The 17,878-nt window shown below is 46.9% G+C and overlaps 1 protein-coding gene across 1 annotated transcript in view; it reads right to left on the reverse strand.

Moving 5' to 3' along the window:
- SIAH3 (siah E3 ubiquitin protein ligase family member 3) overlaps positions 1 to 6,957 on the reverse strand; it is a 41,507-nt gene extending 34,550 nt beyond the window's left edge. The window contains exon 1 of the mRNA XM_064725247.1: positions 6,558 to 6,957. Within this exon, the coding sequence (XP_064581317.1) occupies positions 6,558 to 6,692 (135 nt within the window). The 5' untranslated portion in view covers positions 6,693 to 6,957. The remainder of the gene's footprint in view (positions 1 to 6,557) is intronic.
- Between the last annotated feature and the right edge of the window lie 10,921 nt (positions 6,958 to 17,878).

Raw genomic sequence — 17,878 nt, forward strand, 5'->3', positions numbered from 1 at the left:
GAGGTGCCAAGGGCAGCCCATCAGGGTCATTGCTCCCATGGTCTCCATTCCAGGGGAGCAGCAGGCTTTGACACCCCAGCCCTCTGCAGCCAGGAGAGCATGGCTGTGTCCTCCCATGCTCCTCAGTTCCCAGTAAAACTGCACAAAGACTGTCCTTCCCCCACTGCCACCCTGTGAAATTATTGCAGGATTCAGTTTTCCTCTCTTGAGCACTCAGTTGAGGGAAGCCAATTTCCTGTTGTAGGGGGAAGACTTTGGGGGTGCCAAAAGAGACACAAAGTCTCAGCTCTGAGCCAGGCAGAACAAGAATTATGGGCTTTTAAACAGCATAGGAAGCACCAAAGTCCCAGGAAGGCAGGGCACAGACGCAGCAGCTCCTCTCCCTCATTTTACCAGAGCTCTTGGGATCCAATGTGCCACCTTTAAACTCAATTTCTTGCATTACTTAAGAACCTCAGGTTGTTACTGAGAAAAAAAAAAATGAAGGTTTTAAATGTCACCCAGCTACATATGCTGGGAGTTCTTTGCTACAAGTTGAGAATCTTAATGGTTAAACAAAAAATTATACTCTGTAAATTCTGACTTTGAGGCAAAATTCATGATGTCTGGGAAGCTGACTGAGGACATTTTAGCACTTGCAGAGACTTGCAGGACCATACTCAGTGTGCCTTTGATCTGCTGGGAAGAAGACTGACACCTTGCCACTGATTTCATGTAATCAAGCCTTGTATTAAAGCACTCCTTTTTCCTCTGCACCCTCTGTGTTAGTTACAGCAATTCCTTTGGGACAGTATTTCTCCTGAGAGAGTTACCTGGGCTATTGTGTCTAACCCAAAGGGCTGCACTGAGAAATTCCTGATATTCCTGAGCCATACCAGAGTGGGTAGATTACAAAGTAATGTGTGGCTGTGTCTGATGGCTACTCTTCACCCTGCTGTCAAACACCCTGTCAAGGGGAGAGACTTTCTCTACTATTAAAATAACAGCACTCTCTTCCATTCATAACATTTGACTTCAAATGTCCTGCAACCAGGTCAGGTTTAATATAGAATCAGAGAATACTGGAATATTTTGAGTTGGAAGGGACCTTTTAAAGGCCATCTAGTTCAGTTCTAGCTCTGCAATGACTTGGGACATCCTCCAATGAGATCAGGCTGCTCAGAGCCCTGTCCGGCCTGACCTTGAATGTTTCCAGGTACAGGGCATAAACCACCACTCTGGGAAAGCTGCCAGTGTTTCACCATCCTTATCATAAAAAACTTCTTCGTTATATCTAATCCAAATCGATCCTCCTTCAGTTTAAAACCATTACCCTTGTGCTACTGCCTCAAATTCACTTTCAAAATCAAATGTGGGTAGGAAAGGACTCAGTGCTTGCCCACTCAATCCCCCTCCAGAGCTGTAGCAGAACACGCAGGGCCAGTTAGCAGTGGTAATTTACTTTCTGCTTGGGCTGGGAGGTGAGGAGAAGGAAGCCTGAGCACAGAAACTTCTGAGGTGGGGGCTCTTTCCCTCCCTGTCCCCAGAGACACCGTGGTGTTACTCTGTGCAGAGCTGTCCCGCTTTGCAGCGCGCTCGTGGTGAATCCCGTGCTGCCTTTGCCGTACCCACGGCGCTGCAGGTGGATGGATCTGCAGGATAAAGGTTAATGGCTGCTGGAGAGAGGGGCTCTGGGGCCAGGAGGCAGCAGAGAATGGAGAGCCCCCAGGGAGAGCTGCCTGTGCTTGCTGTGCCTCCTGTCTGCAGGGCACCTTAAAGCCACATCTCAGGACAGACCGAGCCTCCTGGGGCCACCAGGTCAGCTGGGATTCCTTCAAACAAAATACCTGACAACAAAGCCCTGCCTGCTGCTATCCACATCCCTACAGAAGGATTTCAAACCTGAGGTGCCCAGTGCTCACACAGCCCTATCCCACAGCTGGGGTGGGAAACAGGCACCATGCTACCAGCCCAGGTTTGCAGGCAGCAGAGCGTTTTGCAGATCCTCTCACTGCAGCTGTCAAAATTCTGCTGGACATTGGGGCCAAATGCCACTTTGTCCCCAAATCACAGCCCTGCATGGGAGATCTGAGACTGTTTGACTGAGACAGTGGCATCTGGGCGTTGTTAACAGCAGCAGGTTTCATAGTTGCTCTCCTCCCTTGCACCAGTAAATAGATCTCATGGGGGTGTAATGCACCCTAGCACTTTAATCCTCCTGGGGATAAAGTGGATTACAATGCTATTGGCTGGCCACTGGGTGCAGAGCCAAACTGTAATAACAGGATTCAAATCCCTTCCCTAAGTCAGAGCAGATTTGCTTGTTGCTTTAAAAACTAGTGAACAACACCCTGGACCCATAAACCATGTTACGACCCTTTTAGAATATTAAGATTGAACTGTTTTATAACCTTGTTTGAATAATTTTTTTTTTTTTTTTGTAATTCAACAAGTTCCTTGAAGTGCTACAGAGGTGGAGATTGGTGTTTCTACAACAGTAACATAAACACAGTTTTTATTATTTAAAAGAGCAGTTTTCATGCTCCCCAAAGAGTTAAAAATTGTGTGTAAAAAGCTAGTAACTCCTTGAGTGAAGAAGATCTGTTTTACTCAGCCATAATGCAGCATGTCATGAAGTACCAGCACCTGTCTGGAATGTGATTGCACTGCTGTCCCCTGCCTGGCTATTGGGACAGGGACTGATGCTAAGGAGTGAGGATACCCCCTCAACTTCACCTTCTTTCCAGTTTGCAGTTCTGGGGAGAATTGTTATTGACAGGGGGCAAATGGACAAGAATTCACTGGGCCTCACCTCTGCAGGATCAGAAAACTCTGCCCATTTCTTCCATGCAAATGGAGAACCTTTGAACTTTCCCTGCATGCTGGGACCTGCAGCCAGCAGCATTAGTGTTGCTCCTTCATTTGGTATGGTTTAGAGGGAGCAGCCACTTGGCTAGAGAGCTCTGTTGCCCAGCTCTGCCTCTCCAAAGATGCCAGGTTGACCACATGGTTGAAAGAAGGCAGGTCACAAAGTAATGGATACAATATGATTGAGGAGGAAGGTGACCTATAGAAGTGTGGTAAGTAAGTGGTTTTCTCTGCTTGGCAAGTGAATTTTGATCCCAGCACAGCACTGTGCTGTGAGATGCTGCTGTGTCTGGAAAAGCTTTGTAGGAGGACAAAGAGCAGAAAATGGCAAGAAGGACAAAGGCTCCAAAACAAACACCCCCTCCCATTCATACTCCTGCCAAACCGACAAAACAGAGGGGAACAGTTGCAAAATTGTCTTTCTCTCTTAGAGTCACCCATGTCTGCCTGTTGAGTGCAGGAAAAATAGCAGCAGATCAATAGAGGTGTCTGTACTGACACTTTTACCATCTTGCCCTTTAGGAAACATGGAAAGGTTCATAAGCCTTCCCAATTAATGAGCCTTTCAGTGGGAAGAAATACATGGGTTTCTCTCTACTGTGTGCCTCTCTACCAACCTCTGGATCTCTCCTAAAAGAAGAGGCAAGTGACATCTCTGGTCATTGTCAGAGGTCCAGGCTGTGATGATGGTGACAGCATTCTGGCATAACTTTACAGCAGTGCCCCCTTGGCCTGGCTGTGGGTCTGTGAGAGCAGAAGCTGGTGCAACCTTTCCTGGAGGGCACCAGGGCTCCTCTGCTGCTCACTGAGTGCTTTCTGTGATACCACATCTCTCTGGTGTAGTGATCACCAGCTACAGATCCTCCTGTGTGGGCTGAGTCCCACTACATCCCTGAGCACTCCCTTGGGTGGAAGGGGTGAAAATGGAGGTCCTGCAGCAATTGACTTTAATGAAGTTATGTGTAGTGGCACTGATTGAAGACCTGGCCCGTGTGAAGGATGTCAATGTGCATAATCACACCAGAGTGTGATGCCTGTCATTCATCATTTGCACCAATCAGCCAGGAGTCCCATTGCACCAGCACTGTGGAGACACAGAATAAAGTAATCCCTTTGCAAAGGGCTTATGATTTTGGAGTAAGCACAAACATTTAAGTCTTGAAGAAAAAGGAGAGAATGACATTGCTCCCAGCCCTTGTTTCCTAGCAGGTTTCTATTCATCGACCGTGAACCTTAATACAGTTTTCACTCCACTTGTCAATTGTTAAGATAGATTTGGGGGCTGTCAACAAAATGTTACAGTTGAAAAGACCCAGCTAGAAATAATAGACTAAGAAACATCAAAGTAGTCATAATACTGTAAATCACCACAGAAAAATAACTTTGGCCCTTTCAGATTTCATGGTCCCTTAGATGCCTTTTAAGAGGAACAACAGCTCCTTGTGCATCCCTGGGGGAGAAATGTGCATCCTGAGAAGCAAGCTCACCTGGCTTCAGTCTGACACCAGGCTTTGGGCAAGGTGCCTTGCTTGCCTGGAGCCAGCAGCAGGCTCCAGTTGGCCCTCAGGCTGCTGTGGGTGAGCAACTGCTTGTGTCACGCTGGGCACAGAGGGACCTGATCCCCACATCTCCTCTGGATGCTGCCACAAAGGGGCGATGCATTCCTTACACAGCTGGAGGGAAGCTGAGCACCTGGGGAGCACATCAGGGCTAAAGCCCACCGTATTTATGTGGGTAGTTGTGACCTGGGTAACCTGGAGCATTTGCACAGCACGTTTCACTCTGCAGTCAGAGGGGTTGATCACAGCAGAGGGTTTCTCACCAGCTTGTTCATCTGAAGAGTGTCTCAACAGGCTCCTGTGCCTTTGGGTTCCCAATGCAGCCCTATCAGGGGAGCAATTCCCACCCCAGTTATGACAATTCTTACTGGAGCTTCACTGACACCAGACCTTTTCCTAGAATGTCCTGTTTGTTTCCAAGAGAATTTGCTTCCAATGCCTGCACTCAAAGGCTGCCACAGCAGGACTGAGACTGTTCATCTTTCTGTGCGGCTTTCAGTCTGAGCAGTGAGGAGCTTGGGCACGGGGGATTTTAGTAAAATGAAGTGCCATATATGTTTAACACAGCTGCAGCTCCTACCATAGCAAACCTGCAACTCAGCAGGACCTGAAATGATAAACTTGGGTCTAGTCTTGGGTAGCAATGAAGCAATAGTCATTCCCTTATGTGTTTATGGACCTTATCAGACAGTTCCACTGGCACTGAAATTGTGTTGGGACCTGTTGTGTGTTGAGAGCCTTTTTTTCTGCTCACTTAAAAATAAATAAATTAAAATTATAGATGAAAGTAGCAGGAGACAGTCACATAAAAGGGTTGAGCACAGAAGAATTCACTGACAAAATCTCCCTGTGCACTTAGGAACGCAGCTATTCCTTTTACCCATTCAGACAACCAGACGCTTTCAGATAATGACAGGGCTGTGTGTTTTTAACTTATCTTGTGAGGAGCGCGGTGCCGGCAGAGCCGAGCCCGCACCCCGGCGGTTCAGTGCCTGCCCCAGCCGGCCGCGCTCAGAGCGCAGCCTTGCGGGAAAATCCTCCCGGAGCCGGCACCCTGCTAGAAACAATCTCCTTCTGCCTAAGCGCAGCCTGAGACGGGAAAGACGACTGGGGGAAACATGCCCCTTCCTTTTTTTTTTTTTTTTTTTTTTTTTTTTTTTTTTTTTTTGTGAGGTGATGCTATTCTGAAGAGGGATTTACCCCATCAATGGACGTCCCAGTGACCAGGAACTCGGGAAAGATTCTTCCTACAACCCCTCCAAGTACCTCACAGGGACCCTTGCAGTGCCAAAAATAAGTTGTCCTGAATTAAATTAATTTCTAAGCTTGCACCAGGATAGCGGAGAAACGTCATGACTCAGGTCAGCAAGGACTTCTCACAAAACAGAAGCCACTTCATTAAAGTTGGTCATTCACCAGTGTGATAAAGTAATTAAAGCCTCCTGATTGCTTTCTCCCCCTGCTGCTCCTTCTCTACTACAAACATGAAGGCTCCGGTATAGATGGAGCTGTTGACACTTTGTCAGTGAAAATTCAGAACCGTGCAAGTAAAAGAAATGCTTTTATGGGGACTATAAATAGTTTTGCGTTAAAGCAAATGTATCCTCCTTCCTAAAATAGATTCACCTTGCAAACAGCTTAAGGACAGTTTCAGCGCCAGAGGAATGTCTCCAGCTCCCCCCAGGAGACAGAAACAGCCGGTTTTCCTCTGCAAGCGGCAGCAGCGGAGATCCCTCTCCTGCTCCCCACAGCCTGGCAGCATCCCTCTGTGCTGGGGTGTCAGCCTGCGAGACCACACAGCATCCTTCCACTACAAAGGGATGTTAATTCATCCAACTAACTTTTCCAATCATTTTTACTAAACGCTTGCAACATGCACGCTCATCGTGTGGGCGAAATGCAGGGGGAAACTTTGGGGAGGGGGAGCCGCGGCTTCCCACAGTCGCTCGGAGCAGTGGGTTCCTTCTCCTTTGCTCCTAAGGGAATCATGCATTCAGACAATGCAAACATCCTCCCTGCCACGGCTGCAATGTGTTAACAGCACTCTCCCCTTGCTGCCAGAGCACAATTTCACTCCCTATGGAGAATCACGGGTGACGGCGGTGGGGACGACGAGGAGATGTTAAAAGAGAAAATAAATTTTTAACTCACCTTGAGGCTGTGTGTTGGGTTGACGACGCAGACAAGTTGGCCGGCAGCTGAGAAAACCCTCTTTGCCTTGTAGTGCTGAAACCGCAGGTGAATGAGATCTAACACAGCCCCAAAGCACTGGGTGAAGAAAAGCATCACAACTTTTGGCGTTGCTGCTGCTGCTCCTGCTCTGCTGCTGCTGCTGCTGCTGCTGGCAGTGGGCAGGGGAAGCAGCCGGGGAGCTCTGGAGCCCTTGAGCCCGGGGTGGGAGTGTAGTCAGCGAGAGCTGCTCTCCGGCACAGCTTAGCATGCCTTCATATTCATCATCAAAATAAGACGGGAAGAGGCTTGCAGCAGCGGGGCGGCCAATGGAAAGGACAGGAATGTTATCCTTGAGGTCCGGAGACAGCCAATAACAAATGCCTCCCCTCCAGAAACTCCCTGATGAATTGAGCCTGGTGGAGAATGTATTATTGAACATTACCATACATCAGCACATTGCATTTATCTTGTGATTACAGCCAGTCATACGTAAGGCTGTGGAGATATGCAGGCAAAATTGATTGCTTAACATCTCCATTTATTAATTGCCTTAATTTAACAAAGGAGGGCTCAGATAGCAAAGCTAAATGTAAGGCGCAGGGAAGAACCCCTCCAGTGAAACTGTTGCAAAGTAGCAAAAATAGGTTAAGCAGACTATGTTTTACTGAGAGAGAAAAATCAAATATGCAAAGAGAGTTACAGCTCCTTGCAGGGGTTAAGCAGAAGTAGAGCTTGCTACATAAATAGATTCTTACTGTCTGTGCATTCACAGGCTTCAATTTGGATTTTCACTGCTCTGAAGTTTTCTAAATTTTATATCCTGCTACTTCACAAGAGTCCCAGCACACAAATAACATTTTCTCCATCATTGAAAAGAGGAGAGGTCAGGTCTCAGGTCGGGAGTAACTTGGAATAACTCCATTTAGAGACAGCAGTGTTTCTCTGATTTACACTTGCTGGTGGATCAGGTCTGTTGGACACAAAGCATGGTAATTACTGGATGCTGGAACTATGGGAGCATAAAAAGGCACAGAGCACGCTTCTAAAAATAATGAAATATGTGATGCATGAGAGCATCGCACACACAGAGAAACTTGCACTGAGGGAAAAGTGGCTTTTAAATCAACAGAATAATTAAACATGCAGAAGGCTTTTCCTTGTCATTCATCTGCATATCAGTGAGCAGGAAATTACGAATTAGCCATTAGATAGTCCTAGGCATTAAAAAGGAATTAGGGAAGTGCAACGAAAATAAACATGCTTTTAGGTATTATTGCCAGTGCATATCTCTGCTGGTGGGCAGGGATCCTTCTCGAGCCATTGAGTCTCATTAAACTTGAGTCCCTGTAACTGGGTTTTCTGGGAGGTGACTGAGCTGAAGCAGCTAAGGGAATCAGAAAGCACATTAATTTCATGGGACAATCCTGTGTGATGTGTTGCTCTGCTTGTTAATAAATCAAAGAGAGTTAATTTAATTAGCTCTCTGCCAGAACTTCCTATCAGGGTACTATTTAGGCTTGCTAGCTAAGTACTCAGATGGCTTATTTAGCCTTGGTAATCCTTTTTCCCTTCAAAGCAGAACAGAGAAAAGTAGCTTTTCTTTCTTTTTTTTTCTGCTTTTTAAAAGTGAGCCCCATGCTGGGGGTGAGGCTGCTGCTGCGGACAGAGCAGCCCCCGTACAGCACGCGAATTAGCCTGGGACTGAATTGTCACAACTGCCTCTTCCTAAATCAATACTGCAATCCTGCCTCTGCCAGACTGCAGAGGCTGTGCATAAAAAAAAAAAAAAAAAAAAAAAAGAAAAAGACATCAGTGGATAAATAAGTGCAAATTGTGAATGCTGGAACAGCTGACTACACAACCCCCAAAAACCGCTAAGGATGGGAGGAATATGTATCCCTCAGTTCCTAGCATTTGGTTGTAAATGAGAACAAGAGATAATTTTTGCAGTGCTGAGTGACACTTTGAGAATATTTTCAGACAGACTTGAGGATAAGTGAGTGAATCGATTTGCCTAAAAACGTATTCTTTCTCTCTCTGTTCCCAAAGTAACTGTGAGTGAGCCTCCAGCAAGTTATTATTTGTTTTTTTCCTGATTTGTAGTTAGTAGCTGCACAAATCTTGATACCAGGAAATTTCAGTCTGCAAGTTACCAGGGCAAGTATTCTGCCATCAAAGCCATAAATGAGCTAAAGGTCCTTGCTATTTACACTGGTTATTCCAGTGGAGATCATTTCTGTTTGACTACTGACTAAATGCCGAGACTTGGGGAGCACCACCATATCCATGGGCAACAGAGATGGATCCCCCCATCCCTGCAGTCCTGCTAATCTCAGAGCTCTGGGAATTCCATGATCCGCCCTGCTTGAGACCCAGCTGCCCTCCAAGAAGAAGTATCCCGAATCCCACAGGCACATAGAATCATCTTCAACCTGAAAATGTGTTAGTGCCTGTGGGCTGGTATATAAAAAGGATTGTTGTTCTCCAAAAAAAAGACCACGTTCAAGGATGGGTGAGGGACCTTTGCAGTCCCCAAATCCCTGTGTGCATCTGCATCCATCATACTTGCTACATGTGACTTTCTGAGGAGCATCTGTCTGCCACCAATATTTGTAGAGAAGGATGAAAATGAGCATTCAGTGCATCTGAAGGTAACTTGTGCTCAGTGCATGAGCTTACATTCGTGATGGCACATCTGGAAAATATTTACTGCCCATATTTTGTCCAAAGATTGTCACACAGCACCTGCTTACTGCATTTCAACACTTTTAGCACCTGCTTGATGAGGGACCCAGCATCCACTAAGACACAGCAGCTGGCTGTGCAAGCAACTTGTCTTGCAAACAAAAATCAGCAGCATCATCTGGCATGTGGGTGTGCATCCAGCTCTTTCTTCTGCTTTCACATACAGAGGCTCCGGACTAGCATAACTCCACTAATTTGAGCTCATGGTGGCCTCACCCAGGCTTAGAAGTCCAAGGTCTGCTGCCCCACCTGGCCTCACACCATGGCAGTGTGTGTGAGCAGTGTGACATTCATTAATGTCATTATTTAGCTGTACGGATGCAGCCAGAGAGAGGAAAAATGTGTTCACCTGCAAGGGGTGCTTGGTGAACCCCATTTCACTGCTGGTTGCAAATTTCTGGTGACTGCAGCTGTTACTTCCAAGATAGTTAATTCTGCAGCAGACAAGTGGGAGGTGGCAGAAGTCCATGAGCTAAACCTCCATTAGAATCCAGATTTTGCCAAATTAGCAGCTCAAGTGGCATCACTGTAACATGCACAGGATTATAATGCTCTAAGCACTGAGCTGCTGCTGCAGCTGCCTCAGGTTTGCAGGGTAATAGGATCAGCCAGGCACAAAAGCAATAGCTGTCCAGTGTTTCAGTCTGAGCTGCCAAGGTGAGAGCAGAGTCCTCCTGGGAAACCTCAGGTGTCCAGGCACTGTGTGACTTGGCAGGATGATAGCCTGGGAGATGGGCTGCTCCATCCAAACCCAACAGGAGATCTTGGGTTTCAACCAGATTTGTTTGTTTTTCTGACTGGGCACTTCTGGGAGTCACCTTCCTGCAAGCTGCCTTCTCTCTTCAAGAGCCATAGGGGAAACCTAACTTGCCACATTACCAGCACTAGTCTTTATCCCAAAAACAGGAAAGCAGATGCTGCTCAGGGGTGTCAGGAGTCTCCATTCAGGCTCCTCACCAGCCTGCCCATGTTTCTGAGTGCTGGTAGGATTTCTGGCAAGGCTGGCTGATGCAAGACGTCCTCTGGCTTCACACTTTGTATTTCCCTGAGAAAGGAGCCAGAGGACCTGCCACCTGGCTGGGACATCAGGCAGTTTTCTGCATCCTTTGGATCCAAGCAACGTACAAAGCTTCATGTGCTCTCCTGGCTCTCACAGCAGGTTTTGAGGAGAGGTTTTTGCACTGTTATCATTTTCCTGTGTTGTCTTTTAAGCAAGAACATACGAAAAGTCTCACTAGGCCAGTGCAATGACTCCTCCAGCCCAGCAGCCTGTCCCCTGCAGTGACTACAGGAGATGGCATGTTGAGTTGACTTGTGGACAAGGATCACCACCTGCTGTCCATTCTCCTAGCATTCCCCTAGCACCTACAGCTGTTATCTTGGGGCATTGGAGGGCACATACACAAGGAATCAGAGCCTTTTAGAAGCAGCAGCAATTTTTACAACTGGAGCAAGAGTTGCAGCCCTCCAGCCTGGCCCCTGTAAAGCATGTGTCACTCCACACTGACTGCTTTGTGCTTTGATTGGAGCCCATTCTTTCCAAAATGTCTGGCTTTGAAGATTCCCATGAAGTAGAACAGTGGCATCTCTTGCTAAGTTCTCACAAAGATTATGTATCTTCACCACTGGCATTTTTTATCAAATTTTCAGTGTGAATTATTTTTCTACATGATCTTCTGACTCCAGAAAGTCATTGTGCTTTCCCTCACTGAGCTGGGGCAGTCTCTGCCATCACAGACTTTCTGCATGTGAAGACCCAGTTCTTGCCCAAAACCTCCTCCACCAAACTCAATAGATAGGTAGTGTTTGCTTCGCAAAGCACCTTTCTTGCCCAAGGTCAGGTCACTCTTGCAGCTTCTCTGTGTATTTTCTCTACTTCTTTCTCCTCCTCTTCCTCCCCCTTCTCCTCTCTTCTCGAACCTGATCTGCTTCTCAACCCCAATCAGTACAGAAGCAAAGAGACATCACGGTGCTCTGGTTACAAACATGACCTGTCCACTCCTCGGGGTCTCCATTCCACACCTCCACTTTGCTTGCAGGGCAGGTTTAACACCAGTGCAGCTACAAGAAGCCAGAGCTACCTGAGGGCATGGAGGAGAATCACAGACCTCCCCCAAAAATGCAGGGAGATACTCCCTCCTCTCATCTTATGGGGCAACTACAGTGATGGGAAGTGAGAATATAAGCAGATTTTTTTTCTCTTGTTTAATAATCATCTGTCTTTTTTCAAAAGCAAAGTTCTGTCAGAAGTTGTTTGCTCTACCAAAATTCTTTATCTGCGGTGAATTATTTTGCCATCCATTTTGACTACATTCATCGATATAGGCAATAGCTGCAGTGGAACTGAACACATGCTTTAAGTTAAATGTCTCAACAGTTTTTATTTTCTCAGAAGAACAGCTTTCATTGGGCAAGAACTATCAAAATTAGTTAAATAACATGCCAATTAAGATATCAGTGATAAATGCCACAGACGATCTTTCAAAACTTGTGAGAAAACAGAATTTGCTGAACTGTAACCAATTTTGCAATTCTGACATTTTCCCCAGTGTTTCCTGAGTGCTGCCTTTCTGCTTCTTCTGGGCAGCTCACCTTCAACATTGCATGGTCATTGCCCTCAGAGCTGCTTTGCAAGGCTGCAATCCAACACCATCATTGGAATAACTGGGGATGCACGCTGCCATTTTTTTACACCCTTGGGCCAGGTCTCCCCCATCTCTCACAGAGCAAAAGTCATTTCTGTACCCCCTGGCCACCTGCAGAGCATTGTCACTGCACAGCTGCTGAGCTGGTCTCTTCCCTGCTAATCTTCCCTTCAGCAGAGACTTAAATTTCTCCCTGGTATTGGAGGGCACTGATGTGGCAAGACGTGTTTTTCTTTTATTCCTTTCAAAGCCATCCTTCCTACATTAATATTAGCACTACATGAGTTTTCTAGTTCTTGGGTCAAGAGGGAAATTCTTCATTTCTCCTTGGGGTACATCTGCTGCTGAGGGAAAAATGTTGCTGCTTCTACCGTCTTAATTTTGTCCTTTCACACAGCTGCATTAGGTATTCTCTGCCTTCCCCTGCTCACTTATTAAAGGAGGAGTTTATGGCAGTATCTCATGCCACTTCTCTGCAAATGTTATACTCGAGAGAGCATCTCCTTTAACTCTCACCAGCAAGCCAGCAGCTCAATAAAGGCACTTCACATTTTCATGCTGTTACTCGATAAAGTAACTGCCATCATTTCCTATTCATAGTGGTTGCCTGGCGCCCAAATTACCATAAAGACCTATTGCTTTCAATTGCCAGCCTAACAGTGCCCACCGGAGCCTTCTGCTGCCCCAGGCCACAGCGGCTGGCTGGAGGGACCGTGTCTGCCTGGCGATGGAGCGAAGAAGCTCCTGGAGCCAGAAATGACGGACGGAGGAGACTCCTTTTCCTGCTGACAGCGTGAACAACAGCTTCTTCAGAGGCAGCCTCTGACTCTGAGGAGGTTTTAAGGGGTGAGGAGCTTTCCTGTGGCTGGGAGGCCTGCCTGAGAGGCTGTCCCTGCCCTCTCTTTGCTCCCAGAGCCGTGCCGAGCCAGGGGAAGTGGCAGCCGGCAACGCAGGCTGGTGGCAGCTGTGCTGCCGCCCTTTGATCTCCTCAGTGTGCTCTCAGCTCCAGTGCTGGTGTGCAATCAGGATGCTGGGGCCTCCCTAGGAGCCTGCCAGAGTCCCAGTGGGCTTTTTTTCAGTCCAGCTGCTTTAGAACAGACACAGAGGCACACGCATGGGGCCTTGCAAAAGAACGGATAGGTAGCAGGAAGGAGACAGACTCGCTGCACTCATGTCAAATGGTGAGAAGATTTTTGGGGCTGCAGAGAAGCCCTGATTAACCAGGTACTGCTGCTCCTGTATAATCTGATTCCCCCACCAAAGAGGAGGGCATGGAGGACGAGGTGGAGGGCTGTTATCCAAATGACTCAACAACACAAAATGAAGCCCCTGCTCTTCTGGGTCACAAGAATGATAAATTATTCAAGTTGGGTATGGTTGGACAAGTGACTGAATTTCTGACCCCTTTTCTAAATTTCCAATCACTTTTCATAAGAGTTTCTGGGACAGATTACAGCAGTATCTTCCCTTGTAGTCCTGGTGAGACCAGGGGCCACCTTCACTATCTGAGGGTCTCACCTGCTCCTGTCAGCTAAAGGCTCGCAGATCCCACAGATGACCACTTGCCAAGATGCACATGTAGCCTTTCCAAATCTGTATTTAGTAATTTGAAAAATGTGCCTGCCAAAGCCAGTGTTTCTGAGGCACTGCTGCAAAGCTCAATTAGCTAATGGCACAGAGACTGGGAGCGATGAGGATGAGGCAGCATCCAGTGCCAAGTGCTGTTAGGATGATTACCGTGTCCCAGCATGTCACCAGAGGCGCCCGTCCTGCATGAGCTACACCCAGGAACAGCTTGCTTGGAATTGTCCTTTCACATCTGCACAAGTACCAAAGGCATCCTGGCAGCTGGAGGCATTTTTCCAGCCTACATATAGCTTAGGTCGAGCTATTGAAGTAAGAGATAGTGCAGGGACCCATCTGCCCAGAAACTGGGCACAAAAATAGATGTTGAAGAAGAAGGAGGGCCAGATCCTCTTCCTGTGTTCACATGTGGTGGTCCCATGACGCCAGTGGCGTTTGCAGACAGGTATCTGATGGCAAAACTTCACTCTTAGACTATTTATTTCACCCTCAGGATAACCTCAGGAGGAAAAAAATGAGGTGGCTCCCCTCTATTTCAGTTCTCCCTGAAACAAATTCTGGGGCTGTCCTTCAGCTCAATATACCCTTGTGATTATGCTGAATGGAGACAAAGAAGAGCAATGATTGCAATTGCCAGATGCCCAGGGCAGTGAAAGCCCCCCAGCTCCCTCTGGGCTACATTCTGCAGGGATTGTGTCTCCCTGTGTCCCTGGATTAGCATCTCACAAGGCAGACACAGGCTGAGTGTCCAGGTTCTGCATCACACAGCCCATCTGGCCTTGGATAACGGTCAAATACCACAGCAAGAATTGCTGGGGAGGATTTTCCAAATATGACCTCTTTTTACCTCTTGTTTGCATCCCAGGTGGAAGAGCAATGCTGTGCCATGTTTTAGGTGTAGCTGGAGTCATGGACAGGGCAAAGGATGTTGGTAAAGGAGTGGAGAGAGGCAGAAGGTGACAACTGGGGGGGCAGGACTTCTGCCTATAAATAATTCACTTTCCTTGTGGGGTAGAAGGAGATATATCTGAAGTTATTAACCTTGGTTATAAACCCTTAATTCACTATTTCCATGGAGCAAGACAGCACAACTTCCCTTTCTGCTGGTGGGCATGTCACCCAGAGTCCCTCTGGACAGGTAATTCCTCACCATTATAGGCTTTCAACAGAGCTTGAAGTAAATTTAAAATATGTAGCACTGGAAATGACAACAACCAAATGAATACTTGCAGCCACATCACATTTCTGGTTTCCCTGGGGAGAGCAGTTTCAATACTGACAGTGTTGCCTGTTTTGGGGCACGGCCACATGACAGACCTTATTGCTTTTCTTCCCGTGTTTGTAAATGTAACTAAATTAATTTGATTTATATAGTCAATAAACAGGTGCTTTTGCCCCATGCTCTCAGACACAATTGTCAAGTGGACTGCTCCTGCAGCCACTTCTCCACCAATAATAACATCTTTTAGTGGAAAATAATAATTTTAAGGAGCAATGGCCCTAATTGCATAATGTCTTTATGAGGGCTCTGTTTTCCAGAGAACAACTAATGTTTTTCACAACAAGATCAGTTATCATCCCTGGGGATACAGCCACATCCTTCCTGGAATGCTTTTTCATGCTGGAGGACGCTGCCTGAGACCAAGAGCAGTATTGTCAGCACAAATCCCAGCTGACACCACGCGTTCCTGGCTGTGACACAGCCAGCTCCCGAGGGGCGAGCAGGGCCTGACCTTGGGCAGCCAGCAGAGACCAAGGCTGAAAGCTCCCAGCCTGGGATATAACTCTGCTGCTTTCTGCTTTACTGTGGGGGGGAAATTCCCAGAGCCTGCTCTCCAAGGTTTTCCCAGCAAAGCAACTACTTGGAGTGAAATGTCTTGGTGTGGAAGCGTCCCTCTGCTGGCAGGAATAGCTGAGGGAGCCTTCCCAGTGTGATTTGTGTGCAGGAGCACTGGGACTAACACTGTGTGTGTTGATCTTCATGGCACAACCCACTCAGGCGGTAATTTCAAAGCCTGATTTCCTTTCTTTGGAGGCTCAGGGTTTCAGCTGCTTTTTGACATTTCTTACCAGGAGTCTAAGCCCTCAGTAAAACTGAGCATCCAGATGACTCAACACAAAACCCTAAAGCAAGTTCTCAAGACCATCCTGACTATATCTTGACCTATTAGTGGAAAATAAACAGCTCCTGCAGATCTCTTGCCAGTAATTAGCCAGCAGGCCCCAAACTGCTCCTCCTCAAGCCCTTCCAGCACTGCCACTTTCCCCCTGAGCTGTCGCCCTCCATCAAGGAAAGCCCCAGTGAGCAGATGAGCCCTGACCTCCGGCCTCGAGGCCACCATGCTCCAGCTCAGGGGGTCTCAGGGGACTTCCTTCCACAATGCTCATTGGTTTACATTTTAAATGGCAATTTAAAAACCATGATACAGCTAACACTGAAAACACGACTTGTTTGAAAGCAATCCCTGTCACACTGCATAACAATGGCATGCCTCAGGGTTTGTCTTGCTTCTTTTTTTTTTTTTTTTGTTTAATGTAAAGATATCAAATGATCAGCTGACTCTCACGGTGTTATTTCACCTCTCCATATGAAGCAAGCCAATCAGACACACTTTTCTTAATTACTCAGCAGTCCCACTGAGATTCATTTATCTCCAAGGTTAAAATATGCCAGGTATTTAAAGTACAAACCAAATTATTGTATTAAAAGTTTGCCAGAAGGAGTATCAGCCTTTTAGGGGTGTAAACTTCCCTATTTGAACAATTCAGAAAGGTGGCTGTGATATATTCAGTTTAATTATTTCTTTCAATGGCTTTATAAATGTCTTCTCTACTATCTACAAGCAGTGTACATCTCAATTATATATGACATGTTTGTTTTTAACCAAAAGCAAATCAATAAAGGGACTCCACTTTTTATTTAATCTTGCTGGTGGATGGCTGCACACAACCTAAAACCCCATGAATATAAGTTGAATCATAAAAATCCAAACAGCTACTTAACAAAGCATAAAAAATAGATGCCAAGTCTTTGTTTTTTGGAATTGGGCTATAAACCATGCCCCTGCATCTGAAATGCAAAATAGCAGAACTGGAGGATAAGGCATGAAGCAGAATCTTCTGGCATAGTGGCTTTGAATCAAAGTCCAAGAGGAGTCATCCTGCCTCAAAGAACACCTACCACCCATCCTGGCCCATGGCCCACCATAAGAAAGGAGGAGCTGGGACAAATTGCAGTCTCAAAGTACAGATTGGAAATTTTTATTTCCTCGAATTTTTATTTTTCAATTTTTAAAAATCCCAATATCATTCAGTGCCTGGTCCAATGTGCAGCCTGAGCATTGCCACCATGTCTGCATTTCTGCTGTGCCTGCTGAGGGTGAGATGTTCCTGTGCACAAGCACAAGTGGGACGAAGTCATGAAGGAGGACCTTACCCCTCTGGTCATCTTGGCTCCTGCATACATTTCCTTTGAGCAAAGAAAATAAGCACACTTTTGTTCCTCCAAAACACCACTGGGGGAGGCTTGGCCATCCTGTGTCCCTTGGCCTTTTGGTGCCAGGCTGAGCCTGCCTGGGGCTGGAGCCCTTCAGCAGGAGGGCAGCGGTGTGGGCTTGGGGACAGCATGGTCACATCCCCATGCCAAGATTTGGCATAGAGTCTGGGTGCTCCAGGGTGAGGCAGGGGTGGGAGGCACCCTTGGCACCCTAATCTCACCAGAAGGAGCATTCAGACCACACATGGGTCCTCAAGCCCCAGGGAAATCCAACCTTTCCCAGCTCATGCATTTTTCACCATCACAGTCCCTCTCATCTCCTGCAGCCCAGTCCTGGAGTGGTGATCTCTTGTCTCCTGTCACTTGTCCAGGTGTGGCCACATCCATGGGTGAGAGGGGCTTCTCTGCCTCAAAGGCCAGGGCAAGGAATGTGGGGGAGGAGAAACACAGCACCCTGATTAATTCACACTTAGCATCTGTTTCTAGTATTACGGGTTTCCATCATGAGAAAGTTGGGCAAAGAAAAGAGCTTAAATGGCTTTTGCTTCTTGTACATCTGATTTTCCACTCTTTGCAGATCTCATAAATTAATTTCTCCTGAAGAAGAGAAAGTCCTTATAGATGGTTTTCCAAGGCTTTGTGACTAATGTAATCGGAGCCCTGATGGGTGTTGAATTTGTGTTAGAATGTCAGTCTCCTTTGCAGGTAACCTGGGACAGATCCACTCCACTTCACCTTGCTGGGCTGTAGCCCAGTCAGATCTGTGAGATGCACTTTGTTACTGCAGAGGTACCCTCAGGGCACTGCATCAATTTGGAAATACTTTCTGC

Source organism: Zonotrichia leucophrys, chromosome 1, assembly GCF_028769735.1.
Source record: "Zonotrichia leucophrys gambelii isolate GWCS_2022_RI chromosome 1, RI_Zleu_2.0, whole genome shotgun sequence".
Taxonomy (NCBI): domain Eukaryota; kingdom Metazoa; phylum Chordata; class Aves; order Passeriformes; family Passerellidae; genus Zonotrichia; species Zonotrichia leucophrys.